This window comes from Dipodomys merriami, unplaced genomic scaffold (assembly GCF_024711535.1).
Source record: "Dipodomys merriami isolate MVZ:Mamm:240054 unplaced genomic scaffold, mDipMer1.0.p SCAF_24, whole genome shotgun sequence".
Classification (NCBI taxonomy): Eukaryota; Metazoa; Chordata; class Mammalia; order Rodentia; family Heteromyidae; genus Dipodomys; species Dipodomys merriami.
Genome location: NW_027203826.1, coordinates 16147378 through 16174246, shown reverse-complemented (window position 1 = coordinate 16174246; position 26869 = coordinate 16147378). Strand labels below are relative to the sequence as shown.

General features: G+C 34.2%; 3 protein-coding genes across 3 annotated transcripts; 1 reads left to right on the top strand and 2 right to left on the bottom strand.

Annotated features, from left to right (window-relative positions):
- Positions 1-6453: 6453 nt before the first annotated feature.
- On the top strand, positions 6454-7389 carry LOC138835531 (olfactory receptor 14C36-like). Its single transcript, XM_070034021.1, has one exon. It carries the CDS (start codon positions 6454-6456, stop codon positions 7387-7389), a length of 936 nt encoding a protein of 311 aa, XP_069890122.1.
- A 2797-nt stretch (positions 7390-10186) lies between these two features.
- Positions 10187-21428, bottom strand: LOC138835530 (olfactory receptor 14C36-like). The gene is made up of 3 exons (XM_070034020.1): positions 21348-21428; positions 13467-14399; positions 10187-10246 (listed from the first exon to the last, which is right to left on the bottom strand). The coding sequence occupies exons 1-3, from the start codon at positions 21426-21428 to the stop codon at positions 10187-10189; spliced, it is 1074 nt and encodes a 357-aa protein (XP_069890121.1).
- A 4025-nt stretch (positions 21429-25453) lies between these two features.
- LOC138835632 (olfactory receptor 14C36-like) lies at positions 25454-26383 on the bottom strand. The gene has a single exon (XM_070034105.1). It carries the CDS (start codon positions 26381-26383, stop codon positions 25454-25456), a length of 930 nt encoding a protein of 309 aa, XP_069890206.1.
- Positions 26384-26869: the final 486 nt, after the last annotated feature.

Below are 26869 nucleotides of genomic sequence, written 5' to 3'. Positions count from 1 at the left end.
TAGGAAAGATACAGTGAACTTGCAATGGATCTCACTGAGAACAAAGGAGGATATTCTCACCAGAGGATCACAATGGCTCACTAGCTATGAGTATATGAGCACATAAAATGATACTTATGGAAATGAACTCTGAGAAATAGAAACAAGAGTTTTTTTTTTAAATTGTTCTCTTTGCAGTTATGTCTTCTCTCTCTTTTCCCCTTTCGTTTATTCTCTCGTAATTTTTTGTACCTTTTGTCTGGTATATAAGTTTGTCTGACTTGGGGAAGGGAAGGAGAATCACAGAAACGCTGAGGCAAAGGGTGAACTAATGTAGCAGTGATATTCATTAGACATGTATGTTGGAAACGAACTTTACAACTTGGAGGGAAGGAGGATTTGGGGAGGGGAAAGTGGGAGAAAATGAAGGAACGTATGACACTGCTCAAAGATAATTGTATGTATTATCTTACTTATGTAACTGTAACCCCTGCGTACATCACCTTTACAATAATATTTATTTAAAAATATGTAACAAGAAAAAGAAATGACATTCTCTAGGGGTTTTTAATGTATGTTATCTCAGATATTTATCTTTTAAATATGAGCATCATACACTTAAGAGGGGCCTGAGTAGAATGAAGTCAAAGAGAAGAGGTTTCTCTTGACTGGCAGCTTGACACATGTAACATTTGCTCCTCTTGTGTATAGTAGCCCTGTCCTTAAGACTCAACCTGGTGTGTCTGCTGTACAGACTTTGGAAGTGCCAGCTTCCCAAGAGTATGAACCAACTTATACTCAGCCATGTTCTTGTTCTCTGGAGAAACTAGACAAATATGCCTACTTTTTAAATTAAAATATTTGAACTGTTTTTAATACTGGAGAATTACAACTTGTATAAATGTTTTACTGTTTTCACTTGTGTCACTCAAATTTTAACTCATGTAACTCTCTTAACAGCTATAACAACTAGGCAAGAGATGCATAGAGAAACTAAACTAAATTAAACTAATCTAAAATTAAATTCAAAACAACAGCAACAACAAAACAACAGTTCCAAGCAAATTGAAGCAGCTATTTGGCAGTTGTTGGTTTGGATGCAGGCAATAGCTACAGTGTTTATCATGGCTGATCTCTAATTTATGTTAATATATGTTATTTAAGGATTAGACCAAAACAATCTGTCCTTCTGAATATATGTTACATTACAAACGTGGAAGTTTCAAAATAGAACATTTCCTTCAGATCTTTTTTATTAAATATATTTTATTGTAAAGATACTGTACAGAGGGGTTGCAGTTACATGAGTAATGAGTACATTTCCTATTGAGCATTGTTACCCCCTCCTCTGTTTTTCTCTACCATCTCTTCCTTCTCTACCTCCCCAACTCCTCCTTCTCCCCCAGAATGTTGTAAAGTTCATTTTCAACACAGTGTCTTGTACATCTCATTGCTACAATGGGTCAGCCTGTATCCTTATTTCAGCATTTTATTATTTCCCTTCCCCTCCCCAAATTAGAAAAATGTATATAAAAGATGCAGGACACCGGAATCAAATGCAGTGAAAACAGGGGTCATACCACGGGGAAGACCATACCAAAGAATCAAAAAAAATAAAAAAATAGTACGTTAAAAGCTACAGCAAGAAAGATAAAACCTCTTGTGTCCCTATCTTGGGGACACATCTTCAGGAGGTTATTGAAATCATCTGATCCACTCTACTTAAAATGCAGGATACATACTACCTCAAAGGTTTATATATTTACATCAAATATACTTTTTAGATGATGATTCATTTATGACACATACCCCTTGTTTTACAAATTTACTAGTTTGATCTTTATTTACTTACCCAAAGGTGATATGGTTGCTACCCAAAGGTGATATGGTTGCTACAAGTTTATCTCTTGTCCATTTCTTAGTTTTAATTGGGTCACTTGTTCTTTAGAGATCAGTACCTGTCTGAAATTACACATGGGTGCCTTGCTCTCCTGGGATAATAAGGACTCTGCTCCCAGAGTGCTTGCACAAGATTTATGGACAGACATACATTTTAGATAAAAGGAACAATATTGATGTTTCTTTAGAATGCCACAATTGTGTTTCTCTTTTCTGAGGACATCCTACAAGCTCACATAAATGGGTAAATTTGGTTGCCCCACTTTTCCATCCCTGACTTAGAGAAGTTCCTGAGGGCGTCAGAGGTTGGGTCTTGCTCTCTGGGTTTAGAACAGCTGCCCACAGTGAGTACAGTGTGACTTCTGCTGCTGACTTGACCTTTTACTGATAACAGATATTTGGATTCACTTTGCAATTGTCTTTGAAGTTGGACAGGAAATCCAGTTAAAAATGGACAAGGAATATCTAGGTAAAACATGACTTCTTTTTCTGTGAAATAGTTACCATTTCATTTAAAGAGTAGGTGGAGACAGACAGTCAACTTAGGGCCATTTTGTTTAGGAGAACAACATTTTTTAGCTGTTCCAGACATCACAGAACAGTGTCAAGGAGGTCATGGGCTCAGCTCCAACTTATAAAAGCATAATTGATCCTTGTTTCTTTGTTTCTAGTTGTTTTTAATTTAAAAACTATTGTACAACACGAAATGTACTCATTATCTTACTATGTAACTGTAACTCCTCTGTACATCACTTTTTTTTTTCTATACCATCTGTTTATGGTTGAAGACTTTTTACCATTTATTCTACATTCACAGACTGTGACATTAGTTCATACCTAACGCCCAATTTGTGTAGCCAATTAATAATTTTTAAGCCAACCTATTGAGGCTGAGATTGCAGCTTGATGCCAGCCCTGGCAGAGAAATAAGGCTATATTCTCCAATTAAATGCAAAAAGCTGGAAATAAAGGTGTAACTGAAGTGGTAGAGGGCCTACTGGATCTAAAACACCAAGGCTCTGAATTTAGGCTCAAGTACTCCTCTCTCTTTTACATGTACACACATAAAACAGAGAGAGAATACTCTTTAGATGACAATAAAACAAGTTTAAAAAACATCAGTTGTACCTATTTTATGTGTTAATTGTCTGAGAACCAAATTAAAATATTTCTGCATATCTATGATTGTGGTAAGCCTCAAGTACTCATTCTTTGAAGTTTTCCTTTGAGACTGAAAAAGTGAGAGAGCATCGAAATTTCTAAATTGTAACTTGGTGACATAAGCAGAAGATTTATTTTATTATGTTCAGATTATTCAAGCCAGTTATAAGATAATTCACTAAGTTTCAGAGTGAGGCACATAGACAGCAACAAAATGACTTAGTGCTAGAAATGAAGATTTCCCTCATTCCACTTGAATTTCTAGGTTTCAAGAAAATATCTTACATCTTAACAAAACACTTCATTTTTTCTTTGTGTCTTTTAAAAATCATTGTATTAAGGAATGATTCATGTACATATCTAAAGCATGCAACTGGATGATTCTGAGATAAAAACAAAAACAACAAAGAAAAATAGGTTACATATCTAGAAATGAATATTTAAATGTCAAAGGAAGAAATTATGAACACAATTGTACTTTGAAGACTTTTGTGTAATGTGTTTTATTTTCTAGAAATATGTTGTATCTTTAATCATATCGATAATGATATTGTTATAATTTTAATAATATTTTCCCATTTCACATTCTTTGAGCAAGTGCACAAATAAAATACTGAGTGTAAGTTTTTTGGAATGTATATCTATACTTCCTTGGAACTTAGAGGGAAGTTGTAAAATTTCACAATTGAGTAGCATGTTAGTTATGACCTTTGAGAAATGAATTTATTTTGTTGTTTTAAAATTTATTTTCTTCACTTAAAATAATTTTATTCAAGTCTTTCCATTTCCTAACAAATGGGGCAATGTCATTCTTTCTGATGGAGGCATAGAATTCCTTTGTGTATATATGCCACATTTTCTTGATCCATTCATCTACTGAGGGGCATCTGGGTTGGTTCCATATCTTAGCTGTATTGTTAGTAGGAGTGTAAACTTGTTCAACCACTTTGGAAATTAGTATGGAGGTTCCTCAAAAGACTCCACATAGAGCTCTCCTATGACCCAGAAATCTCACTTTGGGGCATTTACCCAAATGATCACAAATTATTCAATTTATTAACTAATTTTTATTCACTCAAGTTTACTTGTCATGTTCCTTTAATTAGAATTATTTTAAGAAAATACTACTTCTTTCTCCAAATTTTATTTGAACTTTCTTGTTGCTTCATATGTTCCTGAATTCTTTGTTAGGGTGTTTATAATTGCTAAATCAATATTTATATTTATCATTAGTTTTTGCTGAATTTCTGTTTTTTTTTCAATCTAAATAGGTTGTTGTATGCTTCTCAACATTTATTTATTTTGTTTTTTTTTAATTTCTTTTCAGGTGATTGTTATTCTTATTCCTGTGATCAGGTTATTTCTTGGCATCAGTTTTAATGTCTCATTTTCTAATTTTATTTATGCAAATTGAAATCCTATTAAGGTTATCCTATAACAGATTTATATTTCTGATTTTATAAATATGAAGTGATTCAGTATGATATTAAAGGAAAACACAAATTGTTGCTCAATTAAAATAGCTCTTCTCAAGTTAATCTCTATCCTTCCAAAATGTTGCCAATTTCTGCTTCATTGTGTACTTTCTTTTTAATGATATTCCATCTATTAGTAATAATAAGCAAGTTACACAGGACTTCAACTCTTTGCCTCTGAGTGGGCATTAGCAGCCAGATGTAGCTGAACATGTTTCATTTTTTTAAAAAATTGTGCTACCAATAAATCATATGAAAGTCCTCTCTCTATATCTCTTTGGTAGTTATTTTCTGCTTATCACATAAACAGCGATACTTTCAATATTTTTGTAAATTCTCTAGAGTTTCTGTAAATCAACTCTCTTTATTATCAGTAAGTTATTTTAAGTTTACATGAATTGGGAGGCTGTTAGAATTTTTGGTTAATAAAATAAAATACAATTAATAAATCTACTAAGTACATTGAAATTATGGTTTTTGATGCTTATTTTTCATTTTAATTCCTTTGGCCTCTACATAATTGTTTTGTTCTGATTTCTGGTTTTATAATTTCTCAGGCTAATATGTTTTGAATATTTTTTCTGTATATTTTTATATTTGCCATACAATCTTTTAAGACTGCTATCAGAAATTCATAGACATTTTTAGCATAATATTTTAGTGAACTGATGACAGCTTATCTTTAATTATCTTAAAATTTTGAACACTTTAACCCACTGTATTTCTTTTTATAAATTTAAGAATTAACTTATTTTAGATGGGTACCCATTCACAGCTTTGTAGTCACAGTAAAACTTAATGTTTTCCTTAGTGCGTGCATGCGCGTGTGTGTGTTTGTGTGTGTGTGTGTGTGTGTGTGTGTGCGTGTGTGTGTGTGTGTGTGTGTGTGTGTGCTGGTCCTAGGGCCTGGGCACTGTCCCAGAGATGTTTTGCTCAAGGCTGGTGCTCTAAGATTTGAACTACAGCTCCATTTTTAGCTTTTTAGTAGTTAATTGGAGATGATAGTGTAAAAGACTTTCTTGCAGGAGCTGGCTTTAGACCTCGATCCTTAGATCGCAGCCTCCAGCCTCCTGTGTATCTAAGATGACAGGTGAGAACTACCAGTGCCTAGCATGCTTATTACTTGGAAATACTGGGGTTAAAAGTATTTTGTGAACTCTCATGGCAATATTATAGTATCTTGTATCTGTATATTAATTTTACCTGTAATATTTACAATTTTATATGTTGGTGGTTTGTTGTTTAGTGTCCTTTAGTATCCACTTGGACAACATCATTCAACTTCTCCTGGAAAATCATGTTTAATGAGCCAGATGATTTGGTCAATGGGAAAGGATTGGTAATGGAGTCTGTAGCTTAGTAAATTACACTTGGTTTTCCTTGACAGATTTTCTCTGCAGTCATCACTTTCTTATTTTGTGATATCCTTTGTTTTACGTGTTTCCTTTTGAGAGACATAGATCCTGAAAGTAGCATTTTGTTTTCTTCCAATATAATCTTCCTAATTGATCTAGGTTTCAGCTGTCTTGGTGCAAAATCAAACGGTTTGGGAGGCTATAAAGGAATATATATTATCTTACTTTTAATCTAGAATGTATATATTTTATCAAATCATTGGTTTGTCCAGATAATTCCTAAGAGGAATTAGGCACATATTAATCAATTTAATCTTCCTCAAGGCAACAAAACTACTGGGCTGGAAAATTTTAAGGAAACTGAGTAACAGTGACTAACCGCCAATGGTCTTAGAGTGTTCCACTTCTTTGGCACTTGTGTGTTTATCACTTACAGTGGGGAAAAATGTACAAGATAAAGACACACGAAGGCCAGTTGTACAAATAAACAGCATCAAAAAAAGTGCTTAGACTCATTTCTTTTAATGATTTGATTCTTCTCTATGCTTCTGTTTTCCAGAAAAATCAGCATTTTTTTTCAGAGCATGGCCAATGTCAGTATGGTGACTGAGTTTCTCCTGGAGGGCTTTGCTGAGGTGTGGGAGTTCAGACTCCTGCTCTCCACATTGTTCCTGATGATGTACCTGGCCACCCTGTTAGGAAATCTGATCATTGTTATTGTCACCACCATTGACCAGAACCTGAACACACCCATGTACTTCTTCCTCAGAAATCTGTCCATTGTGGACATGTGCTACATTTCTGTCACTGTCCCTAGTGCCTGTATCAATTCTCTCACTGACAACAGGGCCATTTCTGTGGCTGGCTGTGCAACTCAGATTTTTCTGGTTCTTTATTTTGCATACGTAGAAACTATGTTCCTCACTATCATGGCCCAGGACCGCTATGTGGCCATTTGCCGGCCTCTTCACTACCCTGTCATCATGAACCAACAGTTCTGTGTCCAGGCCACACTGGTTTTCCTGCTCAGTGGTCTCCCATATTCAGCTCTTCATACTGGCAACACATTCCGGCTATCGTTCTGTCATTCCAACGCTGTCCCTCAGTTCTTCTGTGATATCCCTTCTCTATTAAGGCTGTCCTGCTCAGACACCTGGAACAACAAACTTTTTATCTTTCTTTCTGCTGTGATCATAGCTGGTGGATGCTTTACCTTAATTGTCATGTCATATGTACGCGTATTTTCTACTGTCCTGAAGTTCCCAGTAAAGGAAGAGAGAGGAAAGGCCTTTTCCACCTGTATTCCCCACATTCTCGTGTTATCTGTGTTTCTTAGCTCTGGTACCTACGTGTACCTAAAACCTCCAGTAATCTCTAAAGTAGTCCAGGACATTATTGTTTCTATGTTCTATACAATTGTCCCTCCATTCTTGAATCCTATCATTTATAGTCTTAGAAATAAGCAGATAAAACAGGCAGTGGGGAAAGTAATATTAGGAAAGTTTCATTCAAGAGTATGATAAAGATTTGCTGTGGATTTATTATGATATATCACTAAAGGTTTAATTTTAAAATAATTCACTCTTGGGTTCAGTGTATCATATCACATCATATCACATTAAGTAATGCAGTTTTAAATTTTATTAACAAGGTTTATTTTGTAGTGTCCATTCTAGCATATAATGTATTTTGATCATTTTAACCCTATACTAGTTTTTGTAATTCCCCCTCTCTTCTCCCATTTATAAAATTTCTAGTGTGCTTCATTTTTATATATGTATAAGACATAGTATGATTAGGGTCACCCCTGTTACCCTCTCCTTTCTTCGTCCCTTCTACTGGTTTCTTCAAACTCTTTCTTTTACATACAAGTCATTATTTTTGCTTTGTTCTGTTTTATGTTGTTTTAGGTCTAAATTTCACATGTAATGGAAAATGTGACATTTCTCCATCTGATAATATCAAATTTCACTGAATATAAAAATCTCTAGATTCATTGTTTTTGTCTGAAAGCAGCATAATCTCATCATTTCTGTCTAAATGATAGCTACTTCACTTTGTATATATTACATATTTTCAATCCATTTATCTGTAATAGGTTACTAATGTGACACTTGTGACTAATACTGCAATAAAGATTGCTATGCAAGCATCTCTGGTGGATACAATTCCACTTCTTCAGATAAGTGCCCAGGAGTGATATGGTAGAGTTATACCATAGTTGTATTTTTAATTTATTGAATAACTTCCACACTAATTTCAATAGTAATACTGAGAATGCATAAAGAGCTCAAAATAGTAATCTTAACTATTTTGCAACAGTCTTACCATTTAGCGTCTAATAAATGAGTAAATACTTACAAACAATAATATTTTATTATGAATTATATGGAGTAAATTCTATGAAATTGATACAAGTATCAATTATGATATTATCAAGTTAGAGAAATTAGCATTTTCCTCTCTTCAAGCATACATATTTTTAAAATCCTGATTGTTTTTGTAGAATAAAAATAGTTTAAAAATCACATTGCCTTAAAATTGCTAAAATGTGTAATAAGTATGTGCATTTGGTTGTTCTGATATTAACTTACAGTACCTTAGGAACACATTATTTGATTTATTCAACTCAATGTGAAGCAGTTATGTATATAATATTAATCTCATATAAAAATACTCTTGTAGACAAAAGAGATACTAAGAGAGTAATCAAAGTGAAACGAACCCCAAGATATGGACACTAATTTTTTTCCTTTCTTGCTATTGTTTCTAATGCATTTATAATGAACCATGTGATTTTTTGTTCCTTTGTATGTTTCTCCCCCCATGGTATGACCCCTATTTTCACTGTATTTGATGTTGGCACCCTGCATCTTGTATATTACTTCTCTAATTTGGGGAGGGGAAGGGAAAACACAAATGTTTAAATAGGGATACAGGTCGACCCATTGTAACCATAAAATGTACAAGACACTATATTGAAAAGGAACTTTACAACTTTGGTGGGGGGCGGTAGTTGTGGAGGTGGGAGGGAAGGGATGGTAGGGGTGGAAGGGGTAGTTGTGGAGGTGGGAGGGAAGGGATGGTAGGGGAAAACAAAGAAGGAGGCAACAATGCTCAATAGGAAATGTACTTATTACCTTGCTAATGTAACTTTAACCCTTCTGTACAGTATATTTACAATAAAAAACATACAAAAATCAAGACTAAAACAAGAAATTAAAGTAAAAATTTGATTTGCTATTAGTTTTATTTAAAAATAAAATTATAAATCCTTAAAGGATTAGCAACATAACTTAGTTGGAGAAAACTTGTCTAGCATTGTTGAAAGGTAAAGAAAGATGAGTGTCATTGTGATGTTAATATTATAGATCATCTCCAATTAAATGCTAAGTATAAACAATATAACTTGGACTTTTAACCAGCTCTGGGTTGAAGAAAACCTTCTAAAAATGTGAGTAGTATAAAATACAAATTTCTTGGATTTCCAAAGCCCCATAGGTGGGAGTTCTCAATAGGAATAATAGTCTGGATATAGTAAATGGAAATAAAAAAACTGAAGGAGTCACCCAACTTGCAAATAGGCCTTACCAGCCATTGATCAACTGAAGTTTGTATAAAAGCCTACCAATGCTAGCAAATTACAAAACATAACTCTTTGGCTGGAGGTGGAGGGGGTAGGGGTGTGCAGGGGAGAGATGGGAAGGCATAGGAAGGGGAAACAAAAGAGGAGGCAACAATGCTTGATAAGAAATGTACTCATTACCTTGCCCATGTAATTGTAACCCCTCTGTATGGTATTTTCACAATTAAAAAAAAAAAAGCTCCAATGCTTAATAGCCCTACCTTACATAGGTTAGAGCATGTGGTATATGAAATGGAAGTTTGCATGTCTAGAACTTGTTTGAAAGCTGCCACAGTAAAGATAGTAAGAACATACCTCCTAAATAAAAACCAGGGTCATGACCTTGAGGATTACTCTTCTGTATTTCCTGAAACTGTACATGATATTTTTAATAGTCTAAAACAAATCAAAAATAAAGGATACTAATTAAAATGGTGTATTAATTTACAGGAATTTTCCCTCTTTCAAGTTGGATGGTGGTTGCTAATTTCTATCAGTATGTATATATACATTCATCTGATCTCCAACTTTTTGTAGCAGTTATGTTTGTGAGCATACACACGTGTGTTTGTATTTCTGTGTGTTGGTAAATGTAAGATTTATTGTACATACTAGATTCATCATAGAATTTATAGTCTGTAATGGGAGATTGTTCACATTAGTTTATTATGCAGGAACAGCCATGGGTGTGTTTACACAGTCAAACTTTTGCTGTTTACATTTGAATGAAATGCAATGATATTTATTCTTAGCTTTTCTGGAGCTGTGTTAATCAATATATAAATTTTAGGGAAAGAAAAATTTATATAGTCTATTTTAGAAGTTTATCTAAATAGAGCTATTTAAATATGTTGTATATAATAGTCTTCAGAAAGCCCTTGTATAATAAAAAGACATATTTTATGCTGAGGTTTGCAAATATAACATACTTCCAGAATGTCCTGCTACATTATTAAGTCATGTCTGAAGATTTTTTTTGGGGGGGGGGGTTCTGGTCGTGGGGCCTGTACACTGGGCCTGGGCACTGTCCCTCAGCTCTTCAGCTCAAGGCTAGGGCTCTACCACTTGAGCCACAGCACCACTTCTGGCTTTTTTTCTTTTTGCTTATGTGGTACTGAGGAATCGAACCCAGGGCCTCAGGCATGCAAGGCAAGCGCTCTACCACTGAGCCACCTTCCCAGCCCATGTCTGAAGATTTTATAAGAGTAGACATTATTTACCTCCTACTCTAATAAATTCTTCTCAGGAAATAACAAGGCATAACCTCATAAACCATCTTCAACATGAGAGATAGTTACTATCTCCTAAAAATAATTTCAAATGAACTTTCTATAAATAAATCTATGCAAAAGAAACTGTATTTGATTTTGGTACTCTGGTATTGTGCATACGTTTATCTGAATTAAGGAAGGAAAGGGGAACAACAGAATGGTAAGACAAAGGACAAGGGGGTCCCAATGCAGCAGTGATATTCACAAGACAGTATGGTGGAAATGATCTGTACAACTTGGGGGTTGGTAATTGGTGGGAGGAAAAGTAGGAGAAAAAAGTGAAGGATGGAATAACAAGTTTGGAAAGAAATCTATTTATTGTCTTGCTTATGTAACTGTATCCCCTCTGTACATCACCTAAACAATTTTAAAAAATCGCTAGAAAAAAAGGGAAAGTAAGCACTTTGGATGGTCATGAGGTGTGAAGTAGAGGAAGCACACGAGCGTCGACCTCGAATACATGGTGACTGCAGGGCTGTTTATGTCATCTCTCCTGCCAGCCATTGTGTACAATGAGAGGTTTGAGGAGAAAAGAATCAGATTCCTGTTGAATTTTTCTATAAAATACTAAATTAGTCATAAGAATTGATGACAACAAATTTAAGCAATAGAATGAGGCTTTTTATTCACTCAGAAACATAGACTTTACATTCTTACTCTTTTCTATTGTTGTGTCTGTCTGTCCATCTCTTGAACCTTTTACCTGAGTACTGTACCTGAGCTTTTTGGCTCACATGAGTGATCTACCACGTGAACCACAGTTATACTTTGTCATTTAGGTAATTAGTTGGAGATACAACTCCCATGGACCAGGTTGGCTTCTAATCAACAACCTCAGATCTCATCCTCCTGAGTAGCTAGGATTACAGGAGTGTACTAAAGGCACCTGGATTTTCCTTACATTTTGTGTTACACAAATTATGTTTAACCTGGTATATTTAAATTATGATTTTACTATTTACTACTTGTTTCTAAGAGTGTATATACAGTTTTTCTTTTTGGCTGAGTATTATTTTCATCAGCTATACTGGACATTGAAAAAAACAAATTAAGCAACTCAAAGGCAGAGATGGGAGGGAGGAAATGAGAGGGATAGAGGAAAGTGTGATCACTAAGCAAAAGGAAAAAACATACATACCACTTGATGTGGAAGAAATAGCTGTATTGTCAAAACTTATAAAATTCATAGACTTTATAAACCATGATAATGACAATTGGCCTCATGAAGGTTAAAATGGGTTTGTGACTTTAAGTATCATTATCTCATAATACTTTGAAATTTATAATCATGCAATCATGATAAAATGTATTAAATATTTTCTCATTATTGAAGAAACTATCTTTAAAATGACTTTTATTATATCCCTGATATGTTAATAGTGTTTGGGTTGACTTTAATTACAAGAAAACTTCTTCAGTAATATTTTATATTATACATTAAGTTATTAGTTGGAAAGGCAGATATTTTAGTGACAACTTTTGTACAAATGATTAGAACAAAAGGAAAAAAATTTAGATCACAAGTACACAGCTAACATATTTTATCATAAAAAACAAAACCTTCATTCTTCACAGTTAAGTAAGATAATGAGTGGTCATTACACACACACACACACACACACACACACACACATATTGTTATTGTAAAGATGTTGTATGGAGGAGTTACAGTTATATAACTCAGTGAATTCATTTGTATTTCAAGATCTGTCATTTTTTCAAAAAATAATATAAACTATTTATTGGAAGAAAGTAAGAAATATTAACTGTTAGAAAACAAGAATGTTAACTGTAGCCTGCCAAAATGCTTCAGTTCTTTAAAACTAATAGGACATTTATCAGAGAGTAGTTAAAAAAATATAAGCAAACTCAGTCATGTAGCACAGAAGACCTTCAGTTAGCATTTAAAATAGAGAAAAACCTCACATTTTTGTTAATTCTTTGCTTTTGGAAAAAAATGAATTTTATATCCAGGCATAGGTGGCTCATGCCTGTAATCCTAGCTTCTCAGGAGGCTGAGATCTGAGAATCATGGTTGAAAGACAGCACAGGCAAGAAAGTCCATGGGATTCAACTTCAATGAATCTCCAGAAAAACAGAAGTGTCTCTGTGGCTCAGTGTGGTAGGTCATTAGCCTTGAGTGATAAAGTACAGTGATAAGGTCTACACTGTGAGTCCTATGACCAAAAAAGAAATTGTTTTCACAATGGAAAATATATTTAAATTTAATTTCTTTTAGAGTTGTTATTTTACTTTGGAAAACATTTAATTGAAGTTTGATAGCATTTTACATGGAATTGAATATATCAGGAAATTTGGCCTTAGTAATCATTTTCTATTTGATCTCTCAAGGTTGTTTTTGATATATGTTATTAAATTTTAATGAAATTTTATACATATTCAATATTTCTTACAACCAATATTAATATGTTAAAATATGAAAATAATTCGGTTTACATGTAACAAAGCATTAAATTAAAATAATTATTAATAAAAATAATTTCTTTTATAAAAATTGGATAATAAAATAATGATGAAAAAGTGTAAGATTTTCTTTTCAACTCTATTGGACTAACTTTGACATACACAGAACAATATACATTATCTCCCCAAATACTTTTATTTCTATTTTAAATGCCACTCAGAGGATCTCAGAGTAAATTCATATTAGGTATTAATGTTTTTTGAATAAATATTTTACTAATACTTTTCTGACAGCTTTCTTTATCTGTTTGTTCCTAAGACTATAAATGATAGGATTCAAGAATGGTGGAACAATGGTATAAAATACAGATAGAATCACGTCCTGAATCACTTCGGTGCTCCCTGAAGGTCTTAGGTATACCACCAAACCACTACCAAGAAACACTGACACTACAAGAAAGTGAGGCACACAGGTGGAAAAGGCTTTTCCTCCTCGCTCTTCTTTGACTGGAAACTTCAGAACTGTTAAAAATATGCGAGCATATGACAGGACAATGAAGATAAAGCAGCCACCAACAAATCCTACAGCAGACAAAAGAAGTAAAAGTTCGCTGCTAAAAGTGTCTGAGCAGGAGAGTTTTAGCAGAGAGGGGATGTCACAGAAGAACTTACTGACCACGTTGGACCGGCAGAAGGACAGCCAGAATGTATTACCAGTTTGTACAGCTGTAAAGATTACACCACTGAATAGGGAAGCCATTGTAGTGTGGACACAGAACTGGTGGTTCATGATGACAGTATAGTGGAGGGGCTGGCAGATGGCCACATAGCGGTCCTGAGCCATGATGGTCAGAAACATCAGCTCCACAGATGCACAAAAAAATACAAAAAATACCTGCATTGCGCAGCCAGCTACAGAAATAGTCCTGTTGCTTGTGAGGGAGTTGATACAGGCATTGGGGACGGTGACAGAAATGTAGCACATATCCAGGATAGATAAATTCCTGAGGAAGAAGTACATGGGTGTGTGCAGGTTCTGGTCAATGGTGGTAACAGTGATAATAATAAAATTCCCCAACAGGGTGGCCAGGTAAATCAGTAGGAACACTATGGAAAGCAGGACCCTGAGCTCCCACACCTCAGCAAAGCCCTGCAAGAGAAAAATACTCACTGTGCTGAAATTGGCAATGCTCTTATAATGCACATTCATCTGGAAATAATGCAAAGGAGAGTCAAATTATTGATAAAAACCATTTTAAGCCAGCCACTAGTGGCTCATTCTTGTACTTTGATCTACTTAGCAACCTGAAATCTGAAGATCACAGTTGGAAGCTAGACAAGCCATGGAAGTCTATGAGACTCTTATCTCCAATTGATCACAAAATTCCAGAAGCATAGCTGTGGCTTCATGATAAAGCACTGGCTTTGAGCATAATATCTAAGGGACAACATCCAGGCCATGAGTTCCAACCCTCTGACCAGCATATATGCACTCACAAACAGCTAGATTCGATGTAATATGCAAAAGAACAGGAAGGTTAGAACACTGACGACCAGTGATATGTTCACCTTTTATAAAGCAAGATTACATTGTTTCTGCAAATGTTAGAAAATTTGTCAAAATCCATAGTTAACCTGAATAATATTTAGTTAACAGATATGATTTAAAAAGAAAGTAGTACAACGGTTGCCACAGAAATACTAATGTCATAATGGCCTGAGATGAACAATTTCAGGCTAATAAAATCAATATGTAGAATGAAGATGTTCTTAGAACTATATCAGTTAGTAAACTCAATCATAAAATTTAGGAATTCAAAACAGACTAATAATAAATCACTGAGTTGGGATCTAAAAACTTTAACACTCAGAATATCCTTGGATCACATTGTTCTATGTGTAAATTCCAAAAAATATTTAGAAATAATTAATACTATTAAAAAGTGTTCAATGAAACAATTTTGAAATAATAGTAACAAAATGGTTTTCATGACCTTAACAACATATAAATGCCAAAGTTAGGCCACAATACCACAACAGAAAAAAACACAGCCCAGGGTCTTTTAGAAACATGGATACAAACATTCTAAACAGTCTTTTAGTTTTTGAAGAGTTACACCATTGGAAACCTCCACTAAACACACTATGAGTTAATAAGTTTATTATATGTTCATGTGACCCCAATTGTTTTTGCATATGTATTTGTAATTCTGCTCTAACTTCCACACTTGTGAAAAAACATGCATTTTTGGACTCCATGAGCATGGCTTAACTTTTCCAGGTCCATCTATTTCTTTGCAAATGACAATGTATCTATCTGTCTGCTCTCTGTCTATCTATCACAAATTCTTGATCAATTCTTCCATCCAAGGGAGTCTGGGAATTTCCAGGGGACAAATGAATGGAGAGGAAGAGGAAGGGTGGAAAAAAGCAGTATTACTATTCAATGAACATATGAGAAAATGGAACTAATTAAAATGAGGTTGAGAGTGATGGGCGAAAATAATAAAAAGGATGAAATTAATCAGGATGCACTTAATATTAACTTGTATTGAAATCTAGTTTTATAACTACTTAAAGGCAATTAAAATAAGATACTTGAAAAATTCTGAACAAATATTTGTGTGCGATACATTTCGAAGATTCAAAGCACAAAAACCCATAAACAAATAAAATATATATATTTAGCTAGGTTTGTTCACAATAATCAAATCAAACAATATGTATCAGCATTTTAATAGTAGAAAGGATAAAAATCATGTGGAATTATTAACATACATGTGAAAAGAATTTTATTTCAAAAACGTCTCACAATAAATAAAAAACTGCATGTGAATTTTGTACAGAAGGAAACATATTTTGTTCAGATCACAACAGAATAAATAGCTTCATTTTATAGAAAATTTCTCCAAACGCTTAAGACAGCAAGAACTCTTATAGCAAAAATAATAGTGGGCATGAACTGATCAAAGCAGAAATAATCTTATTTCCTGACTTCAGGTAATTATGAGAAAAATTACATGGATCAAAATTTTATGTTACTTTTATAAAAACTAACATATGGCTATGTGTGGTGGCTCACTCATAGAATCCAGAAACGAATGGGGTTGAAATCAGAAGAACTGAAGTTCCAAGCCAACTAGGGCAAAAAAGCCTGAGGAACCCTATTTCAAAAATAACCATTGAAATGACAGTTAGCAATGTGACTCATGTAGTAATTCATCAACAGAGAGCAAGTTAGCCAAGCATCCCTGAGGCCTTGAGATTCAAGCTTCAATGCCAAAAAATAGACCTATTCAATCATAGAAAATAATGTATCTAAGCAGCCATATATATATATATATATGTATATATATAATATATCTTGAAAATGGACAGTGTTTTCATTAAATACTGTTGGTGGAAAAAGATCTGCATACACCTAAAGAACAAATTAGACAATTATCTTTAGCTTAATCAAATTAACTTCATACAATAAATGTACTCATTACTCATTTCCTTACTTATATGACTATAATCCCTCTATATATCACCTTCTCAATAAAATTAAATTTAATTATAAACAAAATAAAAACATATAAAATTATCTCCAAATTGGCTTAAACACTTAGACATCAAATCTTGAACTCCAATATTTGAAGAGGAAAACAGGAGAGGCTCCTTCTTATTGGTCTTTTCATCATTTTTTTTTTTTGGGTCCGGTTGTGGGGCCTGAACTCTGGGCCTGGGTGCTGTCCCTCAACTCTTCAGCTCAAGGCTAGTGCTCTACCACTTGAGCCACAGCGCCACTTCCGGCTTTTTGCTTATGTGGTGCTGAGGAATCGAACACAGGGCCTCATGCATGCAAGGCAAGCACACTACCACTGGGCCACCTTCCCAGCCCCCTTTTCATCATTTTTACTGACTCTAAAAGTATAAGTAAAAAAGTAAAACTAGGCAAATGGAAATATGTGGGACTAAAACTCTTTGGCATAACAATGGAATAAACCAAGGGTAAAGTTACTACTCTGGAATGGAAGAAAAGACTTGGGAACCATACATTTTAAATGGTATAATCGCAAAAAAAATACTAAAAGCAAATGTCTCCATCTCAAATGAGAAATATAAGCAAGAGTATAAATTGTACTAAGAATATATAACTATGTTTAGTAAAATAGTCACCAGGTTAAAGAACTCGTGTCTAGTATGGCTATTAATAAGGGAAATAAAAATCAAACACAGGGACATGGTATATCACAAGTTTTAGAATGACTACTATCAACTAAGCAAAGAAAATAATCTTCAAAAGATTAGAAGAAAAAACATCTAGAGAACACATTGGTATAAATCCTTCAGAAAAATTATGGCAATTCCTCAATAAAACTCAAAAAGTTTCAGCTATGTAATGCAGCAATCTTCTGACTCTACATCATAGATAGATAGATAGATAGATAGATAGATAGATAGATAGATAGATAGATAGATAGATAGATACGGTACAGAGAGGTTACAGTTACATGAGCAAGGTAATGAGTCCATTTCCTATGGAGCATTGTTAGCCGATCCATTGATTTTCCCCTACCATCTCTTTATCCCCAGGTTCCCAACTCCTCCTTATCCACAGCCCCCCCCCAAGGTTGTAGTTCGTTTTCAACCTAGTGTCTTGTACATCTCATTGTTACAATGGGTCATCCCATTCCTTATTTCAGCATTTTGTTATTTCCCTTTACGTCCCCACATTAGAAAAATGTATATATAAGATGCAGGACACAGAAATCAAATACACTGAAAACAGGGGTTATACCGTGGGGAAAGAACTTACAAAGGAATAGAAAAAATTCACATAGTACATTATAAGTACATTAAAAACACAACAAGAAAGATAAAATCTCTTGTGTCCCTATCTTGGGGTTCATTTTGCCTAGCATCAGATTATATGGTCTTATGTACATAGCTTTTTACCTCTTCTGCTTGTCCTAGACATATACTAATTATTGCAGATAAGGGAAACCATGGGACCTATGTTTCTCTGGGTCTGGCTTACTTCACTTAATATAATTTTGTCCAAGACTTTCCATTTCCTAACAAATGGGGCAGTATCATTCTTTCTGCTGGAGGCATCTTAACTCTAAGAGATGATCTCAGAGTTCCTTGGGTCCTATTCTAGCTGCAGCATTGATCCTAAGTTTCAAGATGTGAAGATCCTAAACACCAATCAAAAGATTCAAGGGTACTCAAAATGTGATACTTTTATCCAATAGAATATAACATATTATTAGAGAACAAACATCCTGCCATTTAGATAGTGTTACTTTTATTCACAGTTAAATTCAATTTATTTTAAACGTGATATAAAATTTAAAAATTGATGGTACAGAATTCTAGACACACACCTGAGACCAAGAGAAGATACTCTTAAATAAATATTATAGAAAGTTATTTTTGAAAAAAAAAAAACAAAGAAGTCTGGATTCCAATTTGGTAACTGAAATCAAGCACCAGAGAACAGTCAACATTTATGGTAGCACAGGGCAGAATAGTGGATGCAGGGCCAAGGAGGAAACAAGGTGTTTATTCAGGAAACAGAAATTCTCTTTTAGATTAAAAAATAAATCTACAAGACTACCAACTAATATTCCATGACATATAATATTACATATCTTTTCCATTTTTAAAAAGTGTTATGTAAACTTTATTTCATGAAATGTCTTTAAAAAATAACTCAGTACTTTACAAGTCATCAAGATAACAGTTTTAATGACTTTATAACTCTCCACTGAACTTGCTTCTCATTACTAAAATGTGGGTTGTCCATCTCTCTTTCTCTCTGTTTTGATCTATCTACAAACCTTGACCATTTCCTTAGAATAAGTTGCTAGAATGTTATGCGTCATTCAGATTAAATGAAAAGACGGCTTCCAGTGAGTCTTACTAATTTGCCCTCAGATGATATGCCAGATGAGGTTACTAGACAAATTTTTAATTTTTTCCTGTTTGCTTATGCTTTTTAAGCATTATTGAAGAATACATAGTAAGACAATCAGAGTATCAGAATAAAATAATAGAGGAAATAAGTATATCTTTCTATTTTTAAAGCAATATTCCAATGACTACAAAGGCAATTGGAATGGATGGGAGGCGACAAAAGAGGACAACAGTGGAAGAGTTGACATTGATCAAGATGTATTGTACTCATAATCTGATTATGGACTTGGAACCTCTTTGTATAACTAGATATTAGTAAAATAGTATTCCAAAATTAACAGACAGATCCCTAGGCAATCCTCATGTTAACCAGACATAGAACAAGGGTACAGCAATATTCGTTATGTACTTACTGTTAGTGACTATTCCTAACTCAGAGATGAGGAAATATCTTCCTCTGCTTAATATCTACAAATCAAGAACTTAAAGAAGGTTTATCCAGAAAGAGGATTAAGAATGTCTTAAGATGAGCAAATTTTATTCTAATAGTTTAATGATGAGTAAATCACATCATCTTTTATTGAAAATGTGGGCCTGTATATGGGTCACTAGTTAAAGCTCTAGAATCACAGTCCTAATTGCCTTGTGAGAATAAGTTGCCCATACATGATTTCAAGCAAGCTCTATTCTCCAGAGGACAGGTAAATAGGAACCAGTGAAAACTCAGGAATGGTCACAAAGTTGAACTTGAAAATAGTGCTGCCTGTAGAGATGTGTCAAAGACTAAGTGAACACATTAATCACCAGAAGACAAAATTAGGGCATCTGTATGGACCTCAGAGACTGTGGTCTATACTGATCTTCGTATGGTCTATACTGATCTTAGCCTTTATCAGATAAGCTTAATTATTCTCTCTATAGAACACTTTTAGTGTTATGTGTACACTAATGTGCTCTGCTGTGATTTAAATTAAGAGAAGTGAATAGAAAAAACCTCTTTGCAAAATTACCTTTCACAATATATAAAGAAATATATTCATAAATATTAATGAAATATATTCCTAAAGTTAGACAATTCAGGCTAGAAATACAATAGACTTTTGACTCAAACTGTTTTGGGAAATTCACATTAAGTGAAAGCTCCAGCAACTACAGAAGTTCATAACCATATGTGAAATACCATAGTAAAACCTCTGTGAACAATGAATATTCACCTTGCATAAAATAAATTAATAACATGATGTAAATCAGGTTTATCTGAAGTCCTGGTACTATTGAGAGGGTGATATGGTGAAATCATGATAGGCATATGTGAAAATAGGTAACAATGAAGCTTGTGAAATTGGTTTGAGAAAGTGGGAGGGAGATGAGGAAGAGTGATGGGAGTTAGTGTGATCCAAGTGGATTGCATACATGGAGAAGTCAAAATGAACTCCCATGACAACTAATTGATACCAATGAAAATGTGGGCAAAAGTTTAATAACAATAAGAAGCATAAAAATGGTGTGTAAGTTATAAAAACAATCATATACACATAGTCACTTATCTGTAAAATGTTCAATGATGCTTGTTGTTGGTGTACTGATAAATAAACTCACCTGACAAACTATAGCAATTAGTATGATTTCTAATATTGTAGGATTTAAAATTTTCTGTAATATAAATACTCTAACCAGAAATAAAGCCAGGTTTCTAGTATGGTGTCACTGAATGCAGAGTTGGGAACCTTTCCCAAAACCCATCCTGGTACCATTACAAGATGCTCTATTACAACCTCACATAGATGTTAATTCAGATGATACTCTAGCAGGACACAAGAAGGTGACTAAGAAAAGAGAGATGGTAATGAAGTTCCACGATTTAGGAGAAATGCCTGTCTTCACGTTCAAATTTATATTTATGCATTAGGCAGGTAAATAAACATAGAAGCTAAACATAAACTATGCACATGGTAGCAAGATAAACACAAAAGTATGTTCTGGGGGTGATTACAAAAATCTGCTGATGAAATAGATTAGTACTGAATATATTTTCAGTCACCCGGAGATCCAGAAGTTAACAGTTATACTATTTTTCTTAACAAATCCACTCTTCCAATGGTTATTCATGTTTCTAATCACAGTAGGTCACAACCAAAGTCATTTTCCAATCTCCACAGGCAACCCTGTCTACATCTTTAAACTGGTGTCCATTCTTAATGTTGGGGCGTTCTATTCTATCCATTGGACATCATCATCACCTGCCTGAAATTACCCCTGGACCATCTGCTCTCATGACTGTGTTCCCATGGCAACAATAGTGCAGGCCCACACTCTCAATAATAGACAACCTCATTTATCTTCTGTTAGAACATTACATTGAAAGTTTGCTTGCATGAGGACATTTTAAAATCCTGCATTAAAAAAATCACCTTAATTTGTGGACATAAAAGAGAAAGCTGTGTCCTTTTTTTCTGGGTTAAAAACAGTCACCAATAGTGAGTATACTGTGGTTACTATGAATACATTATCATCCTTCTTCTTCATATGAGAATTCCCCATGATACCTCGATTAACTTTGAAATAGTGTTTTAGTAAGCAAAGTGGAATTCCAGTTAAAAGTATGAACTGACAACTTGTACTTCTCATTGTTGCAACAGGTCCACCTCTATCCTTAAACAACTGGTTTTTCCCCATCTCCTCCTCAAGTTATACTGACATCAAATATAGTGAAAGCAGGGGTTATACTGTGGGGGAGGGACATACAAAGCAACAAAGAGATAATCTTATTAATGCGTTAGAAACACATGCATGAAAGAAAAAAAACATTAAAATACACATCTAAGGGTTCATTTTCCTGACATCACATTATCTGACCTTTTCCGCTTGACTCATACATATACTAGATATTACAAATAAGGGAAACCATGGGACCTATGTTTCTTTGGGCCTGGCTTACTTCACTTAATATAATTTTTTCCATGTTTTTCCATTTCCTAACAAATGGGGCAATGTCATTCTTTCTGATGGAGGCATAGAATTCCAGAAAGAGGATGTCCAAAACGAGCTTTACAACGTGGGGGGGGGGGGAAAAGGAGGGGGAAGGAGAAGGATTGGGATTGGGGGGAAGGGGGAGGCTGGGAAGGGATGTGAAGGGTAAACAAAGGAGGAGGCTGCAATGCTTGGTAAGAAATGTACGCATTATCCTGCCCATGTAATTGTAACTCCTCTGTACAGTATGTTCACAAATAAAATAAAATTAATTTTAAAAATACTAAAAAAAATAAAAGTATGAACTGGAGATAAAAGGGATTTTTCCCTGTAATCACCCATAATTTCAATAAGAAACAGAACAGATAAGAAATTATTTTTAAAATGGGAATTCTGGTGAAAATGTAATTGTTCTCTAGAAGTTTATCTATTTCACCTGTCACAGACTAATATCAAGGAATATGGCAGACTCATGAAAAACATATAAAACAATAATAGTTGATGGTGGCTTTTTATACCATATGATTCACAATTTATATTTCCAAGCAATCTTTCTTTGCTACTCAGAAAATATTCAAAATGCTATGTTGAGAACTTACAGAGAAAACAAGTAACTTGTTGTGAAAACAAATACAATATACAAGATTTAAAATGGTATACACAATACACATGATATAAAGCAAATTATATGAAGGCTTGGTTTTATCTTCTTGACATACATATATTCTTCTATATGTTTTATGAGAAATATCTTTTTTTGTCGGTCGTGTGGCCTGAACCCTGGGACTGGGCGCTGTCCCTCAGCTCTTCAGCTCAGATCTAGCACTCTACTACAACGCCCACTTCTGGTGTTTTCTGTGTATGTGGTGCTGAGGAATCGAACCCTGGGCCTCATGCATGCAAAGCAAGTGCTCTACCATTGAGCCACCTTCCCAGCTCATTGACAAACATTTTTATAAGTTATTTTTCTTTGTTTTATTCCTAATGTAATCACCTACACTTTACTCAGAAATCATTTTTTAATTGTGAAAATACCTTACAGAGGAGTTACACTTACATTGGTAAGATAATGAGTACATTTTTTTTTAATTTTAATTTTTATTTTTTGTGAACATACTGTACAGAGGGGTTACAATTACATGGGCAAGATAATGAGTACATTTCTTATCAAGCATTGTTGTCTCCTCCTTTGTTTCTTCCTATCCCTTCCCATCTCCCATTCCCTCTGCCCCTACTATATCCCCCCCAATCGACATTGAGAAAAATGAATTGAGCAACTCAAGGGCAAAGAGGGGATGGAGGAAATGAAAGGGTTAGAGGAAAGAGCGATCACTAAGCAAAAGGAAAGAAATATACATACCACCCCATGTGGAAGAAACAGCTGTATTGTCAAAGCTTATAAAATTCATAGACTTTCTTTATCTCTTCTCACCAATTTTAATTTGAAGTCTATTTTATCTGATATTAGGATTGCAACTCCAGCCTGTTTATGGGGACCGTTTGCTTGGTAGATTTTGTTCCAGTCTTTAACACAGAAAATGTGTTTGTTTTTATGGGCAAGACATTATGTGGAAAACGAACTTTACAACTTTGGTGTGGGGGGAGGATTGGGTGGGGGAACAGGGGGAGGATGGGAATGGATGAGAAGGGGAAACAAAGAAGCAGGCTACAATGCTTGATAAGAAGTGTACTCATTATCTTGCCCATGTAATTGTAACCCCTCCGTACACAATAAAATAATAAAAAGAAATATAACAAAATAAATGCTAACTTCTTACTTTTTTGGGGAAACTAATATTGAGTTAATAAAACATAAAAAGAAATAAAAAATTCATAGACTTTATAAACCATGATAATGACAATTGGCCTCATGAAGGTTAAAATGGGTTTATGAATTTAAGTATCACTATCTCACAATATGGTGAAATTTGTAATAATGTAGTCACAAAAAATTTATTAAATATTTTCTCATTGTTGAAGAAACTACCTTTAAAATGACTTTTGTCATATCCCTGATATTTAATAGTGTTTGTGTTGACTTTAATTACAAGAAAACTTCTTCAGTAATATTTTATATTATACATTAAGTTTTTAGTTGGAAAGGCAGACATTTTAGTGACTACTTTTCTACACATGGTTAGAACAAAAGGAAAAAATTTAGATCACAAGTACACAGCTAACATATTTTATCATAAAAAAACAAAACCTTCATTCTTCACAGTTAAGTAAGACAATGAGTGGTCATTACACACATTCACACACACATATATTGTTATTGTAAAGATGTTGTACGGAGGAGTTACAGTTATATAACTCAGTGAATTCATTTGTATTTCAAGATCTGTCATTTTTTCAAAAAAATATAAACTATTTATTGGAAGAAAGTAAGAAATATTAACTGTTAGAAAGCAAGAATGTTAACTGTAGCCTGCCAAAATACTTCAGTTCTTTAAAAATAATAGAACATTTATCAGAGAGTAGTTAATATAAGCAAACTCAGCCATGTAGCACAGAAGAACTTCAGTTAGCATCAAAATAGAGACAAACCTCACACTTTTGTTAATTCTTTGCTTTTGGAAAAAAATGAATTTTATATCCAGGCATAGGTGGTTCATGCCTGTAATCCTAGCTTCTCAGGTGGCTGAGATCTGAGAATCATGGTTGAAAGACAGCACAGGCAAGAAAGTCCATGGGATTCAACTTCAATGAATCTCCAGAAAAACAGAAGTGTCTCTGTGGCTCAGTGTGGTAGGTCATTAGCCTTGAGTGAAAAAGTTCAGTGATAAGGCCTATGCAGTGAGTCCTATGACCAAAAAAGAAAATGTTTTCAAAATGGAAAATATATTTTAGATTTAATGTTTTTAGAGTTGTTATTTTACTTTGGAAAACACTTAATTGAAGTTTGATAGCATTTTACATGGAATTGAATATATCAGAAAAATGTGGCCTTAGTAATCATTTTCTATTTGATTTTTCAAGGTTGCTTTGGATATATGTTTATTATTAAATTTTAATGAAATTTTATACACAATCAATATGAGCTATTTACAACCAATGTTTTCAGTTGCATCATTCATCAACTTATATTCACCAAAACCCTTCAATATAAATAGAAAGGAAATATTAATGGATGTTATAATTTGAAAATAATTTTGTTTACATGTAACAAAACATTAAATTAAAATAATTATTAATAAAAATAATTTCTTTTAAAAAATTATATATTAAATTAAAATAATAATGAAAAAAGTAAGATTTTTCTCTTCAACTCTATTGGAGTAACTTTGACATAAGCAGAACAATATCCATTATCCCCCCAAATACTTTTATTTCTATTTTAAATGAAACTCAGAGGATCTCAGAGCAAATTCATATTAGATATTAATGTTTTTAGAATAAATATTTTATTAATACTTTCCTCACAGCTTTCTTTATTTGTTTGTTCCTAAGACTATAAATGATAGGATTCAAAAATGGTGGAACAATGGTATAAAATACAGATAGAATCACGTCCTGAATCACTTCGGTGCTCCTTGTGGGTCTTAGGTATACCACCAAACCACTACCAAGAAACACTGACACTACAAGAAAGTGAGGCACACAGGTGGAAAAGGCTTTTCCTCCTCGCTCTTCTTTGACTGGAAACTTCAGAACTGTTAAAAATATGCGAGCATATGACAGGACAATGAAGATAAAGCAGCCACCAACAAATCCTACAGCAGACAAAAGAAGTAAAAGTTCACTGCTAAAAGTGTCTGAGCAGGAGAGTTTTAGCAGAGAGGGGATGTCACAGAAGAACTTACTGACCATGTTGGACCGGCAGAAGGACAGCCGGAATGTATTACCAGTTTGTACAGCTGTAAAGATTACACCACTGAATAGGGAAGCCATTGTAGTGTGGACACAGAACTGGTGGTTCATGATGACAGTATAGTGGAGGGGCTGGCAGATGGCCACATAGCGGTCCTGAGCCATGATGGTCAGAAACATCAGCTCCACAGATGCACAAAAAAATACAAAAAATACCTGCATTGCGCAGCCAGCTACAGAAATAGTCCTGTTGTTTGTGAGGGAGTTGATACAGGCATTGGGGACGGTGACAGAAATGTAGCACATATCCAGGATAGATAAATTCCTGAGGAAGAAGTACATGGGTGTGTGCAGGTTCTGGTCAATGGTGGTGACAGTGATGATAATAAAATTCCCCAACAGGGTGGCCAGGTAAATCAGTAGGAACACTGTGGAAAGCAGGACCCTGAGCTCCCACACCTCAGCAAAGCCCTGCAGGAGAAACTTACTCATTGTGCTGAAGTTGGCCATGCTCTTAGAATGTACATTCATCTGGAAATAAAGCAAAGGAGAGTCAAATTATTGATTAAAAAAAACGATTTTAAGCCAGCCACCAGTGGCTCATTCTTGTACTCTGATCTATTTAGCAGCCTGAAATCTGAAGATCACAGTTGGAGGCTAGGCAAGCCATGGAAGTCTATGAGACTCTTATCTCCAATTGATCACAAAAATCCAGAAGCATAGCTGTGGCTTCATGATAAAGCACTGGCCTTGAGCATAAAATCTAAGGGACCACATCCAGGCCATGAGTTCAAACCCTCGGACCAGCATATATGCACTCACAAACAGCTAGATTTGATGTAATATGCAAAAGAACAGGAAGGTTAGAACACTAATGTTCACCTTTTATAAAGCAAGATTACATTGTTTCTGTAAATATTTGAAAATTTGTCAAAATCCATAGTTATCCTGAGTAATATTAAGTTAACATATATGATTTAAAAAGAAAGTAGTAAA